Source organism: Typopeltis vanoorti, chromosome 26 (genome assembly GCF_054136105.1).
Source record: "Typopeltis vanoorti isolate ZY-2024b chromosome 26, IOZ_Tvanoo_1.0, whole genome shotgun sequence".
Lineage (NCBI taxonomy): Eukaryota > Metazoa > Arthropoda > Arachnida > Uropygi > Thelyphonidae > Typopeltis > Typopeltis vanoorti.
In genome coordinates this window covers 4,016,189-4,033,897 of record NC_143574.1, presented here as the reverse complement: position 1 = coordinate 4,033,897, position 17,709 = coordinate 4,016,189, and the positions used below count along the sequence as shown (strand labels likewise).

Below are 17,709 nucleotides of genomic sequence, written 5' to 3'. Positions count from 1 at the left end.
GGTATCACAGATCAGTTAAATGACTACCTCCATGCTAAATTCTCTGAACACTTGATGCCTCGTCAACATCAGCCTATATTTCATTCTACAATGACTTTGTCAAATAGGAAGCAGAGGAATAGCTGCATATGCAGCTATGCAGGTCCTCTATAAAAGAAATAGAAGGCAATGTGCCAAGATCATCCTTGATGGTGCTTCCCCTCCACCTCTAGCAGACATGATGATTTTGTTAAATTCGGAGTACAGTCTTTTCTGCTTCACCTCCACACTTCCCTGATGATGATGACCAACCATTCCCACCCTTCAACTATACCAGCCTGTCTCCATCCAGGAGATCAAAGCAGCTCTTCCATTCAATTTCTCCGCCTCTGGACCTGATGGCTTTCCTGTGGCTAGGCTTCGGAAGGTGCTGTTGAACTTTCAGGTGCTGTTGAACTTTCTTCCAGACTTATTGGACATTCTCCTTTCCAATAAAGCAATACCACCATACCTATGCACTTCAAGAACCATCTTCATTCCAAAGAAAGAAACTTCAAACAGTGCATCAGACTTTAGACCTATTACCACATCCCCTGTGATACTTACTCTATCATAAAATCTTAGTTAAACAACTTCAGCAACATCTACAGCATGATTATAGACAGAGAGCTTTTGTCCCTTTGGACAGCTGTGCCGAGAATATATATCTTCTTTCTTCTCTTCTCTCTGATTCCCGCCACCGCCTTAAACCTCTATATATGGCATCGTTGACCTCCAAAAGGCCTTTGATAGCGTCTCCCTTCATAGGAAAGAAAGAACCCTTTCTTTCCTATGTTATGGAGCTATACTTGGGTAGCTCCATCACTATCACTACAGGGTCCCGTGCAACTTCTATTCCTGCAGTGCATGGTGTTCCCCAGGGTAATCCTCTATCTTCCCTTTTCTTCAACTGTGTCATAGATGAGTTTCTTCACTCTCTTCCTAGCCATATAGGCTACTCTCTAGGCACTTCTTCCTTTAATACTATGGCCTTCGTGGATAATCTCATTGTCGTAGGCGCTACTAAGATAGGCCTGCAGGAACTCCTTGACAAGGCAGGTGACTTTTTCTCTATTCGAGGCCTTTCTATTAATGTAGAGAAGTCCTGCTCTTTAGCTCTTGTCCCCTCTGGTCGTGACAAGAAGCTTAAGGTCAAGACTATAGAGTTTCCCTGCACGGGAGGCTGTTGCATTCTTTGACCATCCTGGAAGAGTGGAGATACCTCTGTATCATGTTCACCCCAAAGGAAAGGTCTTCTGTCCCTTCTATCCTAGAAGCTGGGATCGCTTCTTTGAGGAAAACTCCTCTCAAGACCCAGCAAAGACTGTTTCTCCTTTCCCAATATCTCCTACCTCGCTTTCACCACAAGTTGGTGCTTGGTAGGACATATATCTCAGTACTGTCCTGAATGGACAGGGCTATCCGTTCAGCCATGAGATCATAGCTCCGACTGCTGCCTGACACCCCTACTGCATATTTCCACGAGAGGGTGAAGGATGGCGAGCTCAGGGTTCCAACACTTAGATGGCTGATCCCACGCCTGCGGCTATCCAGAATCGCGAAGATAGAACTATCTTCTTTCCCTGTCTGCAGAGAGGCTTTCTATAGCCCATTAATACAAGAAGACTTTAGGCAGGCTAAAGGCTGGTCCCATTATCAAGGTATCTTAATTGAGTCAGCACCCACAGAACACAAGAGATGGGCATCTCTGCTGCACTGTTCTGTAGATGGTGCTCCTTTAAAAGAGTCATTTCTGTTGCCTCCCCAGCATGATTGGGTAAGGGATGGCGCCAGACTCCTCTCTGGGTTCAAGTATATTGATCTTATCAGGACGAGGATCAATGCCTTACTCACTCGAGCATGCACAGCTCGATGGGGGTAGTGACGACTCAAACTGTAGGACTAGCTGCCACTACAATGAGACACTGTCTCATATAGCCCAGTGTTGCTTCCACACCCATGGGGTCTGCGTGCGAAGGCATGGTGGCATGGTCTCCATTCTGAATAACCGCTTTAAGAACAAAGATTGGGAGACCGCAGTGGAAACCACATTATAGGACCTCCGCAGATTTGTGTAAGCCAGACTTAGTGATTAAAAGAGATGGTGATGTTTGGGCAGTTGATGCCTAGGTGGTGGGAACAGGGTGCCCACTAGCCTTTAGCCATAATAATAAAGTAAACTATCATAAGAATAACCAAGATCTGGTTAGCAAGATACAGGAGAAGCATGGGGAAACTCCGAGGTTTACCAGCGCCACCATCTCTTTACATGGCGTATGGAGTGCAGATAGCTATAAGGACTTAAAACAGCTTGGGCTTACGCAGAAGGATATAAAAGTTCTTTCCTTGGCATTGCTACCAAAGAATGACTACAATGATAACTAGAACAGGATTATGGTAAAAGACTTGTAAAGGCTTAGGCCTATATCAAGACTATATCACATCACATCCAGACGAGATGTCTGGATGTGATGTAAGGATAGTACTGGCCATATCAGCACAAAGGTTAATAAAAATAAATAAATTTAAAAAAAAATAACAAGTGGTGTACCACAAGGATCAGTACTTGGTCCACTGTTATTCAATCTGTACATTAACGATATTAGGGAGGATTTAACAAGCAACATACAGCTATTTGCTGATGATGCAAAGATAGATAAGATAATCAGGATATGCTGTGGATATGCAGTATTTGCAGAATGATTTGAATAGGCTGGAATTTTGCCGAGGTCAGCGTTTCCGCTCTCCAGCCAAAAGGCTGCGGGTTCAAATCCCACCACAGGCATAGATGTTTGTGACTGTCTGTGAAAATACTAGTGGTGGGTGGTAGATAGCGTTGGTGTATTTGTGGTTCGTTGTAGTTGGTGGAGAGTTGTAGATTAGGTGCCTCCCTCGATGAGTCTTTTGGTTCCCTGGAGGTGTTCGTAACAATAATAAAATAATAATTGTGGAAATGGGAAAATGGGTGTCAGTTCAATGTCAGTAAATGTAAAGTCATTCACTTCAGCATAATTAGATATCCAATGTCATATTATATAGATGGGATTAGACCAAAAGAAACTGATGAGGCTAGGGATCTTGGAGCGTTAATAGATAGGAAGTTGAAGTTTAGGGGCCATGTGGCAAATATATTGCAAATACAACTCAAAAGATAATTGCAATGCTGAAACGAACATTATGTAAAGATAAGGATGTTATTTTGCCTCTTTACAAGGCCTTGATAAGACCTCACTTAGACTATTGTGCACAGGTCTGGTCTCCTGGTTTCCATTGTGATTCTGATATATTGGAGAGAGTACAAAGGACAGTGTTAAAAATGATATCACGATTGTGGAATACTGATTATGAAGACAGATTGAGAATTTGTAGACTGCAACACTAGCAAACAGGAGAAAGAGGAGGTGATATGATTGAGACTTACAAACTTCTGAAAGGATCACACAAGATTTCAATTGATGAAATTTTTCAATTTATGGAGGGTGGGGAAAGAACGAGAGGCATCCTTGGAAGCTGAGAATGAACGCTGCCAAGAAAGGTATGAGACTAGATTTTTCTCTTAGTGGGTGATGCATGATTGGAATGGATTGCGATTGGATGTTGTGAGCGCAAGCAGTGTGAATGAATTCAAGAATAAGTATGATAGCTGATGTGTGTAGCATGTGGCCTCCCTCGATGAGTCTCTGACTCCCTAGAGGTCTCTCTTAATAATAATAATAATAAAAGTGGTTATGAAATGCAAGATTTTAACTGTGTAGCAAAACACAAAGTGATATGCAAGCAATAAATTCGATTACACCTGTAGGTCAATAAAATGCCAAAGCTATGCATAAATTCGAGTTAAGGACACCGAAATATGAGAAACAAGCAGCACATCAATCATACTAAAAGTATGATTGACATAGTATAATTTTCACTCCTTGCGACATGCATAATGCATACCAGTATACATGTCACAAGGAGATGTGCTTTGCATTGTGGGAGATACTGAGACAAGGAGTGATGAGATCTTGGTCCACCTTTGCCACGAGTTGCCTGCAGTCCTGAAGATACTTCAGGTGAACTTTGTTTGCTTACACTTGGACAAAGGATTAAACTAAATATATAATTTATAGTCTAACCAAGTGAAAAAACTTCCAACATCTTTCTCTAATCCAGAGTAATTTAATAATAAAGTGTGACACCTTTTGGAAACTCGTATATGGAAATACGACTTCTGCATTGCTTCAACCTTCGTATCACCTCTGGGTCTAGCTCCCACTGAAGAGACCTCAATAAAGGTCAAAACCGGTCTGGGTAGTAACCCTTCCTATAATGCAGAGCAGAATACATGTCAATGGGTGCTTAAGGGTCAAAGCTGTATAACTGAGAGAAGACCTCCACATAGCCTTTAAAGGAATGTGGAGAACTGACCAGGGCTTCTGACCTAATGTCCAATCCTCACCTTTTCGTGGTGCACCCTGTTGGGTATCTACTTTGATACTGAATGAACGAGGATAGGCTGGCAATTTGGGATTTAGCCGACCAAATTGTATTCTTATTGGTTAAACCAGAATAAAAAATGATGGTACAACATGACAAAATTTCATGCCGGCTGGGGCGTCGCCCGGTTAAACAAGGCCCCCCGTTGTTTTCGCCACGAAAGGGCGAACAGCGAATAGTCAGCTACTGGAACAAACTGAAAACAAACCCCAACTCTACACCACCAGAGTTAAAGATCGGCACTATCAACGTAAGAAGCCTGAATGGTAAAGAAATGGAGCTAGCTGAGGAATTAGATAAGTACCAGATCGACATAATAGGGGTGATTGAAACAAAAAAGACAAAAACTGGTGAGATCTTTCTGAGAAATAAATACAAAATGTATATTCAGGCAATGACAATCGAGGAAAAGAAGGAGTAGCCATAGTATTCAACACAAAATATGAGGCTCATCTTCTTGAATGGCAGCCAGTCTCAAGTAGAGTAATGTGGGCAAATATGAGAATGGGGAACTGGACAATGAGACTTATTTGTGCCTATGGTCCCACAGAAGGTTCTACTAAGGTAGAGGTGGAGGAATTTGAGGCTTTAGAAAAAGCAACTGACACAAGGAAAAGTTGGTCCTTGTTGGGGATATAAATAGCAGAGTAGGAAATGATTGTCAGACATACAAAAATATTTTTTGGGAAAATTTGAAGAAAAGAGCAAAGCTAATGGCAAATATCTATTAAATGGATAAGAATCCTATATTGTTATATAGCCAGTAAGTGAAACTCAAGATCGATAACTATGATCTATGAGTTTCAATGCCGAAAAACTATCGGCGAAGGCAATTTGAAGCAAAGGTGGAGCAAGCTCCCTCACTATTCTTGATATTCTCTCATAATATAAAACACAGCTCCTAGGAGATGTAATACTGTCATTACATTATGAGGGGAGGTCACTACCCAGACCGGTTTCAACCTTTTTTAATGTCTCATCAGTGAGTAGGTAGACCTGGAAAATATCAAAGATTAGTGAAAAGAACTTACATACCTTCACTATACGAATGCCATAAAGGTGTGCTTGTATTTTGTAATTAAAATAAAAAGCCAAAAGGCTAGCTTCTGGCAATTGAATAGATATTAAATGGATAAGAATCCTATATTGTTATATAGCCAGTAAGTGAAACTCAAGATCGATAACTACGATCTATGAGTTTCGATACTGAAAAACTATCGGCGAAGGCAATTCAAAGCAAAAGTGGAGCAAGCTCCCTCACTATTCTTGACCTCCCCTCATAATGTAATGACAGTATTACATCTCCTAGGAGCTGTGTTTTATATTATGAGAGAACATCAAGAATAGTGAGGGATCTTGCTCCACCTTTGCTTTGAATTGCCTTCACCAATAGTTTTTCGGCATTGAAACTCATAGATCGTAGTTATCGATCTTGAGTTTCACTTACTGGCTATATAACAATACAGGATTCTTATCCATTTAATATCTATTCAATTGCCAGAAAACAAGCCTTTTGGCTTTTTATTTTAATTACAATGCTAAATATCTGTTGGATTTCTGCTCAGGACATGGACTGGTTATTACTAACACCATGTTCCAACATAAAAATGTGCGCAAATTCACATGGAGAGAAGAGGCAAGGAATAATAAAAGTCTCATGACTATGTTATTGTTGATAGTGATGTTTTCTCCCTGGTGCAGGACAACAGAGTGTACAAAGGATTTGAAATTGGAAGTGATCACAATTTAGTCTTGAGCAGGATAAAATTGAATTTCATATCGAAAAGAATAACATGTAAAAAAGTTTTAAAGTGAATAAAAGTTGAACAGCTTTCAGATGTTAACTGTAGACTAAAATACACAAAGATTAATTAAGAAAAAATGAAAGTGTTTGAGAACAGGAATCAAACCTTGGAAATTCAGTGGCAAACTCTGAAGAAAACATTGATTGATTCTACCAGAGAGGCATGTGGCAAGGTTATCTGCAAGGATAAAAAAATCAGAATTCCCTGGTGGACACAGGAAGTTAAAAAGGCAGTGAAGGAAAAGAAGAAAGTATATCAAAAGTTCCTGTCAAATAAGTCAGCTTGTGCTCTTAGAGAATACAGAGACAAATGTAATAAACAAATGTAATTTTGTTTAGCTAGTTTTACACAGTGATAAACACTGTAAAACTAGCTAAACAAAAGTCATGGGAGGACTTTGGCAAGAATATAGAAAATAAATATCAAGAAGGTGGCAAAATATTCTGGAGGTTGTTGAAGAAGCTTAGGAATGGAGGAAAGAGTGCTGTAAAAGGAATTAGAGATGATAAAGGTGACATGAAAACTGGAGAAAAAGAGATATCCTTGAAGTACGGAGTAATTACTTTGAAAAACTGCTAAATGAAAGAAGCAGTGATAGCACAGTGGTAAAAAACACTGACCAGGCATGCCGTCAGGAATACATATCCATACTTGAAGTAGAAAAAGCCATCAAAGGCTTTAAATGTGGAAAGGCAGCAGGGGTAGATGATATTCGACCAGAAATGCTGAAGTATGGTGGTATAAGAGTCTTACAGTGGCTGCACTGCATAGTTCAGAAAGTCTGGACAGAGGGACGAATTCCCGATGATTAGAGTAGAGCTCTCATAGTACCCATATATAAAAAGGGAAATAAAACTGCATGTGAGAATTACAGAGGTATTTCCCTACTGAGTGTTCCTGGGAAGATCTATGCAAGTATACTTGAGAAACGGTTGAGAAGAATTGTGGAAGAAAAGTTTGGTGAAGAACAAGCTGGATTCAGGCCAAATAGAGGCCGTCAGGATCAGATCTTCACTTTACGACAAATAGTCGAGAAAGCATGGGAATATAACAGAGATCAGTATTTAAGTTTTGTCGATTTGGAAAAGGCATATGACAAGGTGCCAAGAGAGAATGCTACAGTTATATGGTGTCAATGGGGCATTATATCAAGCAATACTTAGTCTTTATTTAAGTTGTAAGTCAGCAGTTAGAATTGAAGGAAGTACAGGAAGATGGTTTAATGTTAAATCTGGTGGACAAGGATGTACATTATCCCCTCTGTTATTCATTATCTATATGGATCACATTATGAAGGAAAGTGGTATTAAACATGATATCAAAATTGGAGATGTTAATGTCAGCTCTTTGCTTTATGTAGATGATTTTATACTTCTAAATAAATCTGCTACAAGTCTGCAAGATTCTCTGACTAAATTGAATAGCTGTTGTAATAGATATGGTATGAAGGTCGGCAATAAAAAGACAAAGACAATGAAAATAGGCAGAATCACTGAAAATGTCAAATGTGTTGTGAATGGAGAACCTGTGGAACAAGTGAAACATTTCAGCTATTTAGGCACGATTTTTACTGAAGATGGTAAATTAAATATAGAAATAGACAACAGAATCAGGAAAGCTAGTATGGTGGGAAGTCAATTGAATAAATTCATATGGAATAAGAGAGAAATTAGTCGAAACACTAAATTAGCTGTATACAAGACAGTGTTCAAACCAGTTTTAACTTATGGATCTGAGAGCTGGGTCAGAAGTAAAACACTTGACCAAAGACTAGAGACCGCAGATATGAGAGTCCTGAGAAAGATTAGAGGTGTGAACAGATGGCATCAATGGCAATATCATATTAAAAATGAGGATATTAGGAAAGAACTCAACATTGTCAACATCCAGGAATGCGTTAGCAGAGCTAATCTCAGGTGGTATGGTCACTTAAACAGAATGGGCGAAGAAAGATTAGCAAAACAAGTGTTCTCTGCCAGGTTGGCAGCAAAACGACCCAGAGGAAGACCAACATATAGATGGATTGATACGGTACAAAGTGCCTTAGACAATAGAAATATAAGATCTGATAATGTTGTAGTCTTGACAAGTAACAGACTGATTTGGAGGAAAATTATAGATAAGAAGTTAGTAATGACGTAATTTTTTTCATGTAGTACTGTCATATCCTGCACACCCCTTGAGGGTACATGGCAGGAATTTTATGATGATGATGTATACATGTCAAAAGGAAATGTGCTTGTATTATGGGATACTAAGGTAAATGATGCGAAGTTAGTCCACCTTTGCAAGAGTTGCCCCAGTCCTGAAGATGCTTCAGGTGCAAACTTTGTTTGCTTACACTTGATTAAAGGATTAAACTAAATATATAATTTATAGTCTAACCAAGTGAAAAAACTTCCAACATGTAACAAGTGTATCTAGTAAAGGAAGTGTGTCCTGCTTTTCTATCTCAATTGTGAACCGTTTGTGTTGTTTGTTTAGGTGGCTGAGGAAAGTGTATAATATTTGGCAGCCAGACCAGATAGCGAAAACATCATCAACATATCTAAGCCAGACTGAGTTTTAAAGGAGAAGAATCTAGAGCACATCACTCAAGATATTCTATATAAGAGTTAGCAATTGGTGGTAGGGAATAATGGTGAGCCCATAGCTATGCCTTCTTTTTGTAGGTAGAAAGTGCGTTTTGCCTCATAAACTAGCCAGAACATTAATACATGTGCAAAGAGTGCTGTGATATCAGGAGGGAATTTGTCCGGAATAGAAGGATTGCTGATTGGGACATTTGTGGAGAGGGCAGAGACATCAAAACTGACTAATAAATCACCTTTTTTCAGTGCGATGTCTGATTTTGTTTAAAAAGTATTGTGTTTAATGTAAGAAGGGGGAATGACCTACCAACTCCTTGAGTGTTGATGCTAGGTGATAATTGGGGCTGTCTATACCTTCAGCTAATGGCCGGAGTGGTACATTCTGTTTGCAAATCTTTGGTAAACCATAAATTCTCAGGGAATGAGCATAGTGCGGAATTAATTTTTTAACTGTGTCTTCAAGCCAAGAAGTGACTGATTTAAGTAGCTTTTCCATTTTCTTTTTTATTTGATTGGTTGGGTGGGTTATAGTTAACAAGTTGATAGGTGCTGTTGTCTGAGACTATTAGATTCATTTTTTCTAAATATGTTGTTCAGTTTAAAATAACTGTGGCACTGCCTTTGTAAGCTCTAGTGATTACAATGTCCAGCAATTTCAAAGCTGCCAATTCAGATTTTGTTAGGTTGCTAGTTACTGTTTTCGTATAATTTAAATTTAAAATGGTCAAGGTTTCTAAACGTATTTTATCAGCTATGGTGGTTGGGAGAAATCTTAAACCTTTATCAGCTGCAAAATATCTGCATCAATACTATTAAGATCCCCTTACTAAATTGCATGTTTCTATCATATCTCCTCTATCTGTTCCTTAAACTCTGAAAATCACATATTTCTGAATATTTTCTATAACCACATTCTCTCAATCTGAGAGAATGTGGTTATAGAAAATATTCAGTGACAAATAACCAGGCCTATGGAATTGTGCACCTGAGGATTTTCATCTATCCCCCTCCTCTTCTTGGAACCCAGGTGACCGTATCTATGCACAGTAATCTGCGATCTTTTTCACATCTGAATTACTCTCCCGCTTTACAAGACTAATCTAGATGTGATCAGTCTTATAAAGTAGGAAAATAACTTTGTTATTCCTTTCACAAAGCACTGCTATCCGAAATTATGATTTAACTACCATAGCAATGTCACATCTAAATTTTACTTCCTTCATTACAATAATCCCTAAGTCTGTAACTACTTCTCCTTAATACGATACCCTGCCTGTACTCTGTTCAAAATGCATAACATTATTAGTACGCAACATTAAACTGACATTGCAACCTGTCCATATAGCAATCTGTTCAAATCATCCTGCAAGATTCTATATCATCACATTCTTTATCACTCTCCCTAAATTAGCATCAGCAGCAAATAACTGAAAATCCTCCCCCTCCCCCAAAAATATCATTAATATGCATGTTGAACAAAAATGGCCCAAGTATAGAACCTTGTAATACACTACTGATCATCCTTCTCTTCATAGACTCAGCACCACTATACATCACTTTCTAATACCTGTCGGTCAGTCAATCTCCAACTCACATCATAGTTTATTTGCAAATACATTTCTTTCAGTTTGAATAACAATTTCTAATGTGGAATTCTATCAAATGACTTGGCAAGTCACGAAATATCCCCTCCACACAGGGTACCTATATATGGCATGACAGAGGAAACCTCCCGATGATGTTACTGTCCCTTTCCATTCTTCCTCTTTTTCCATACTTTTCTTCCTATCTAAAGAGTTTTCACTAACAAGAAAACATCTAGTTAATACATTTCAATGCTGGGGTAAGTAAAGAAGGAAAGGAAGCTTAAGATGCACTGTTCACATTATTTAAATGAAGATTTCACAGGATCTCCATTCTTTTCTCCGCCAATTCTAATCTTGAAGAGCGTCAACACCAAATCGATTGGGATCACACGACCAATAAGTGGCATACCACAGTCAATTCTCATTATAGCAACAATAAAATGGCAAATTTACTCAAATGAAATACAAAAAGAAGTGCTGGCCAAAGTCCCATAGCACTAATACTATAATAAAGGAAATTCACTACAATAAACTTTCTATAATAAGCTATTTCTTTCATTTCAATAAAGTTTGCTATATCACAATTATGGAAGTAACTTTTATTTTTAATGTAAATATTACATAATAAAATCTTTCATACATGCACAGAAAAAAACTGATCATTATACTTACCACTATGCTTTTGAAATATTTAGTCTCTGATAAATAATACAACTGACCATCACTAGATGTATAAACTCGCATATGCTTTACTTGATTATTATAGCTGAAATATAATGCAAAATTATAAATTAAAGTGAATGATCTTAATGCAAAGAGAACAACAGAGCTATATTATGCTGAAGTGAAGTACTATGAATGTTCTGAAATACAGTGGATTAAAATTCTAAAAAAAAAATTCTGAAATTCAGATCTGTTATGTATATTTAATGGGAATTTTTATATCATGTTTTTCAAACCAAGCAAAACCTGACACGATGCACAAAATATTTCTCTTGTAAGCAATATATATATCTGTACATATTTTATAAAAGGAAAAGTTTTCTTAATTGAATATTTATGATGAAGAATAAAGTTTATAAAATCTTTAATATTTCAGCCACGTTATTCACATTTCCAACATGTAAATTATACAACATATATCCAGAGCTGAAAGAATCATGCGAGTCATGCAATGTCTAACTTTAAAAACAAGTACAAATCACATACTCGTATTGGCCAACTAAGAATTAAAAACGTGTAAATTCTACAGAATTATTTTTATTTTTTAGCTAACTTTTCACGATTTTACCTATGAACTATGAAAACTCTAAACACACTCTTCAAAGCCCTTCGGTTGGAAAGATCTGGGTTCAATTCCCGTCCATGATGTGAAGAGCCTTTATCTGGTCTCTTTTGACTAAAAGTGAATTAACCGGTCTCATACGAAGGTGAAGGGTTTTTTCCTCCTGGTAACTCGAGTTCTTCATCCCTCAAAGCAGGCAAACCGGTCCCATGAACACACATGGCTAGAGTCATAAATATTTATGGCAAGGAAGGCAACGGAAAACCACCTTGCTTCATAATCATCTCCCTAGTATAGTAGCATACTGCTATCCCACCAGCCATAAGGCTGAAGAGAAAACACGACAAAATCTGATACTCTCTTCAAATAGCTAAAAAATGACAAAAAATAAAACACTAAATGTTCAGGGTAATCCTTTAGACCAGGGATCCAGCAATAACACTTAAATCTACTGGTCACAAAAAATACTCGCCCATGGTATGAGTATGTGTGTGTGTGTAGAGATGCACATCACCATTTCATTTCAGCAACGGCTATAATTTAATTGTTATATAAGATCTGGCATATTTCTATTTAATTTTTTCACTAGTTAAATATTTTTTCTGCCAACATGCTACGTACTATTTCTTTTTCAATGCCTGCTAGCCAATTACCAGTCTTTTGATAAGAAATTTGTTCATTTCATTCTCTAATCTATCAAAATACATAGCAACTGAGTTTTGGAGAAGAATTATGTAAATAAATGCCTTTTCTGATTTTTTTTTTTATCTATAATGGATGAGTTTCTCCTCATTTGAACTATTTGTAGAAGTATCTAGAAGAAGAAGACTTCTGACGGGTCTGTGCATCAACAATAAGTGACACAAATTCTTTACATTTCATGCCATTTTGGTACTGTTCTACTACAGAGCCTATGAAGTTTTTGAAGTCAGTAAATGGCTAATTGAATTTAGCTTTATAATAGACCATATTAAAAAGGCATTTCAGGTGATTAAATATTTTAGAATCCACTTTTCTTTGGGAAACAGCTAGAGGTGTTATTCGGGTCATTTCTGGCAAAGTCTAAGTCACAGCATTTTTTTCGTGAAAACTGAATATTCATGAAATCTAAATGTCTCCACTTTAAAAAAGGCCTCAAAAATCTTGTAGTAATCTAGAGTTTCTGTCAGCAGCCCAGGATATTTTTACATATACAGTATAGCTCAAAAAAAGTAATAAGTACAACAATATATGTTCTGGAGTAAACTGGTTTATTAACAAAGCAATATATGTTTATACACATGATATGCACATCTACAACTATCGAAATCTTGGCAGAATAAAGCATTAATGGCTGTAGATTACATGCTCAAAATGGGCACCTTATCTTTCAAGACAGGTTTCGCAGCACATGCAAACTCTGTCATCTTGAAGAACAAGGGTAGGGACATCCACTGGACATATTGTGTAATTTTATCCCTTAGTTCATCAAGGTTTGAAGATGAGTCATGGTGGAATATCCATTCCTTCAACATATCCCAAATGAAGGCATCAAGCGATGTGAGATCAGGAAAACATGAAAGGAGTATGGGAATTCGGTGAACCTTGAAATGAGCCTCCTTGGGGAATATTCTGATAAATAGGCTCTTGAACCACGTGATGTGTGACAGGTTGCTCTGTCCTGTTGGAATACCTGTGCATGAAATGGAATGCTTTTTGTAGTGGTGACCTTCTCGCTGTGAAGAGGATTCTCTTGGACAAATTCAGGTCTTGAGAAACCAAGAAACCTGTTAGTTCATCTGCTTATGTGACCACTTAGATGGAAATGTGCTTCATCCGAGAAGCGAACACTATAGAGGAAGGACAGATCTTCGTAGATATTGGCCACATGCGTGCTGGCCAATATCCACACTGCACGGTGGGAATGCTCTGTAATCCATTGCTGTTAAACAATGACCCACCTGAATGATATATGAAAAGGCACCCAGCTCCTTGAGGATTCTTTGTAGTGACTGCCTTGTACCCCAAGTTTTACTGCTGTTCATCATTGATTGCATTTCAGAGACTATAACACTTGCTCCAACACATGCACGTGATTCTCATTTGTTTTAACAGTGCATGGTCTTCCTGATTGCTCCTTGCATTGTGGCAGAACACTCTTGGTATGTTTAAATCTCTAGATTAAGGCAGTGATGACACTATTGCTTGGGGTACACCTTATGGAAATGACAAACAAACTGCTCACAAACATGTCAATACCATTGCTACAGCTAAATGTAATAGCATAGACTCTACACATGCTTTTCTATTAATGTGCATGCAGTCGAACAGAATATCTCATAGCACATGTACTGAAGTGGGTGTCAAAGTTCAGTATTTTTATTATTTATTTCTTTTTCCACCATAGCATACAAAATGCAACTTCATCTTCAAAGCATATCCTGCTTAAATTCCTTTGAGCCATTTGCCTTAGAAAGCAGGTCTTAATTGATTTTAGTTAATGACACAACATAACTATTTTCTCCAATTTTTAATACTTTCTGCTTCCTTGGCCTTTGCTTTGGTTTTCCACCATTTCAGAAAACTAAAAAAGTGTAGTTTGCATTTCCTTTCATTTGTTGTGCATAGTGAAGAGTGAATTTATATAAATTATCCTTAAAAATAATTCAATAGTGCATTGCAAAAATGCAGTCTGCAAACTCTAGTTGATAAGAGGAGTGGAAGGAATATAATGACATAATAGACATTTAAGTTGGTCAGGAGTTATTATGACTAATATAGAAAAGGATTTTCATAGAATCAGGGAAATTTCAGGAGAGAAGAAGTCATCAATAGAAGAATTTATATAAATTATCCTTAAAAATAATTCAATAGGTAAGACAAATAATGAAGTTTACAAAAACAACAGAAAAGGGTCAGCACATGATCCAGTCTCTGACAGGTCTTTGCATGATTTTTTAAATAACACTAGTAAGAAACCTTTTCATCATGTAAAATGGTCAAGAATTACATGTTACACTAAGCTAATTGATGTGAATTTTGAAAACAAGCTTACATCAATACTACACTACTTACATCAATACTACAAGTGCATATCTTAAGAGACAAAGATGATGTTTGGAGAATAAGAAGAATATAAAGTTGTCTTATTTTATATTACAGGTGGCAGTGAAACAAATGAAAATCATTCTTCTTGTTAAGTTTTTATTTTTTTCCCCTTTAATGGTATCTTTGAATTTTATGCCAAATAAAATGTTGTTTGCGAATATCTGACTATTTCAAAATGAATCTGCAGATGTAGGATAGGCCTAAGTTTGACCAAATAAGGACAACAAATCAGAGTAGGATAGTTAATATAAGACATCAAGGTAGGGTTGGGGCTAATGGGGGTCTTAAATTCATGTACACTAATGCTAGGAGTATTAGGAACAAGAAGGAAGAGTTTTTGGCCATGGTTGGCACTTCCAGACCACAGGTTATTGGTATTAGTGAAACATGGCTGACTGTAGATGATATAGCTAGTGGGATTGAATGTGATGGGTATAGTGTGTTCAGGAATGACAGGGAGAATAAAATGGGGAGAGAAGTATTGTGGATGATAGCTGATGAGCTGCAGCCAAGGAGAATAGAAGTTGAATTGCAGGATAGAGAAAAGAGCACATTTGAGGATATTTGGTGTGAGATTGTGGCTAGCAGAACTAAATATACAATTGGGTGCTGCTATAGACCAGGTGATGGAAAAGATGGTGGTGACAGTATGCACAAGCAAATAGAAGAAATGAGTGGAAGGAGGGTGATTATTCTGGGAGATTTCAACTATGGTCGCATTGATTGGAGTGAGGAGAGGACACATGGGAGGAAGGAATTGGATTTTATGCGGTTATTAAGGGATAACTATCCTATCTGCGACAGCATGTAATGGAAAATACTAGGGGTCAGAGAGTGATTGACCTAGTAATTACATCTGAGGATTTGGCTGTAACAAATATGACCACATTGCCACCAATCGGTGAGAGTGATCATAGGGTCTTGACTTGGAAGGTGGCTAAAGGTGTAGAATTTTCAATTAAGACAGAGTACATGTGGAATTATCTGGCTGGAAAGTATGACAAGCTTAGGAGTTTGATTAGTTCAGTGCCATGGCATGTACAACTGCAAGGACTAGAAGTCGATAGTGCATGGGAGGTAGTTAAGAAGTGTGTGCATGAAGCAATGGCTGACTGTATACCTAGAGTCCGAATAATAAATCAACTAGGGGTTAAATGGATGAATAACACCATTAAGCTTGAGCTGCAAAAAAAGAAACAACTATGGGGGGAATTTAAGGAGAAAGGTGACCGGCAGGCACACGAACAGTATAAAGCGCAGGCCAGAAGGGTAACGAGTGTGGTAAGAAAAGCAAAAAAGGATTACGAAAGAACATTGGGCATGCAGGCTAAAGAGAATCCTAAACAGTTTTTTAGATATGTAGCAAGTAAAATGAAAAATGTACATGGCAGAATGATTTTAAAGAATGCCGATGATAGGGAGGTAACTGAATCAGTTGATATAGTTGAGTTACTAAGTCAGCACTTTGCAAGAATATATCATCCAGGTGGTAATATTGCAGAAACGAATGTACCAGTAGATTATACGGGAATTGTGGTGAATGAAGTGGAGGTGAGTAGTCTATTGCATAACCTCAATGTCGATACATCTGTGGGATTGGATGGTATACCAGCTCGTGTTGTACGAGCAGCAGCTAAAGAATTGTCAGTACCCTTGATCATTTTGTTTAATTTGAGTCTCGGGTCTGGGGTAGTCCCGAGGGGGTGGAAAGAGGGGAAAATAGTTCCACTGCATAAAGGTGGTTCCAAGACTGCTGTTGTAAATTACCGACCAATTAGCATATCAGGAATCAATGTCAAGGTCTTAGAGAAATTAGTCAAGAAAGGAATACAGGATTGGATAGATGAAAATGGGATATTGTATGGGGGACAACATGGTTTTGTGAAGGGTAGATCATGCCTCAGTAACTTGCTCACGTTTTATAACACAGTGACGGCTGAACTGGATAGGGGTAATGGGTTTACAGTAATACTACTGGACCTTGCCAAGGCTTTTGATAGGATACTACATAGAACCCTAATCAGTAAACTGGAGCAGATGGGGATAGATATAGGGTTGGCGAGATGATAGGAGGATGGTTGAAGGAGAGATACCAGAGAGTGGTTTATTCAGGAGTGGAGTCTAAAAGACGGCTTGTGACAAGTGGAGTGCCACAGGGCTCTGTTCTTGGACCACTGCTTTTCAATTTGTTCATCAATGATATAGGAAAGGATTTGAGAGGAAGTGTTCACTTGTTTGCTGATGATGCAAAGTTGGGTAGAGCAATTATGAGTGCACAGGATGTCAAAATTTTACAGGATGATTTGGATAGTTTGGAGGACTGGGCTAGGAAAAATGGATGTCAATTTAATGTGCCAAAGTGTAAGGTTATGCACTTTGGGGTGAAAAGAATAGCAGCAGTATATCGCATTGGTGGAACCTTACTCCAGGAGATTGATGAGGCCAGGGATTTGGGAGTGTTGGTGGATAGGGAATTGAAGTTTAGGGGACACATTACAAAAGTGACTAAAACAGCTCACCAAATCACTTGGCTTCTGAAAAATACTTTAACATGCAGAGACAAACAAGTTGTTGTTCCTCTGTATCGAGCCTTGATAAGACCCCATCTGGACTACTGTGCCCAGTTATGGGCACCAGGGTTTCTTCGTGATGGGGAGGAAGTGGAGAGGATCCAGAGACGAGTGACCAAAATGATAGTAGGTCTGTGGAATGAACCTTATGAGAATAGGTTGAAGATTTGTGGGTTGCACAAATTGGTCAATAGGCGAAGGAGGGGTGATATGATTGAGACATTCAAATTACTGAAGGGTTTCTATAAGATTGATCAAGAAGATATTTTTGAAAATATGACTGGTGGT

At 38.1% G+C, this 17,709-nt stretch overlaps 1 protein-coding gene across 1 annotated transcript in view; it reads right to left on the bottom strand.

Moving 5' to 3' along the window:
- Positions 1–17,709, bottom strand: part of Vav (Vav guanine nucleotide exchange factor) — a 339,372-nt gene that overhangs the window by 27,051 nt on the left and 294,612 nt on the right. The window contains exon 24 of the mRNA XM_090414835.1: positions 11,152–11,245. Coding sequence (XP_090270961.1) covers positions 11,152–11,245 — 94 coding nt within the window. The remainder of the gene's footprint in view (positions 1–11,151; positions 11,246–17,709) is intronic.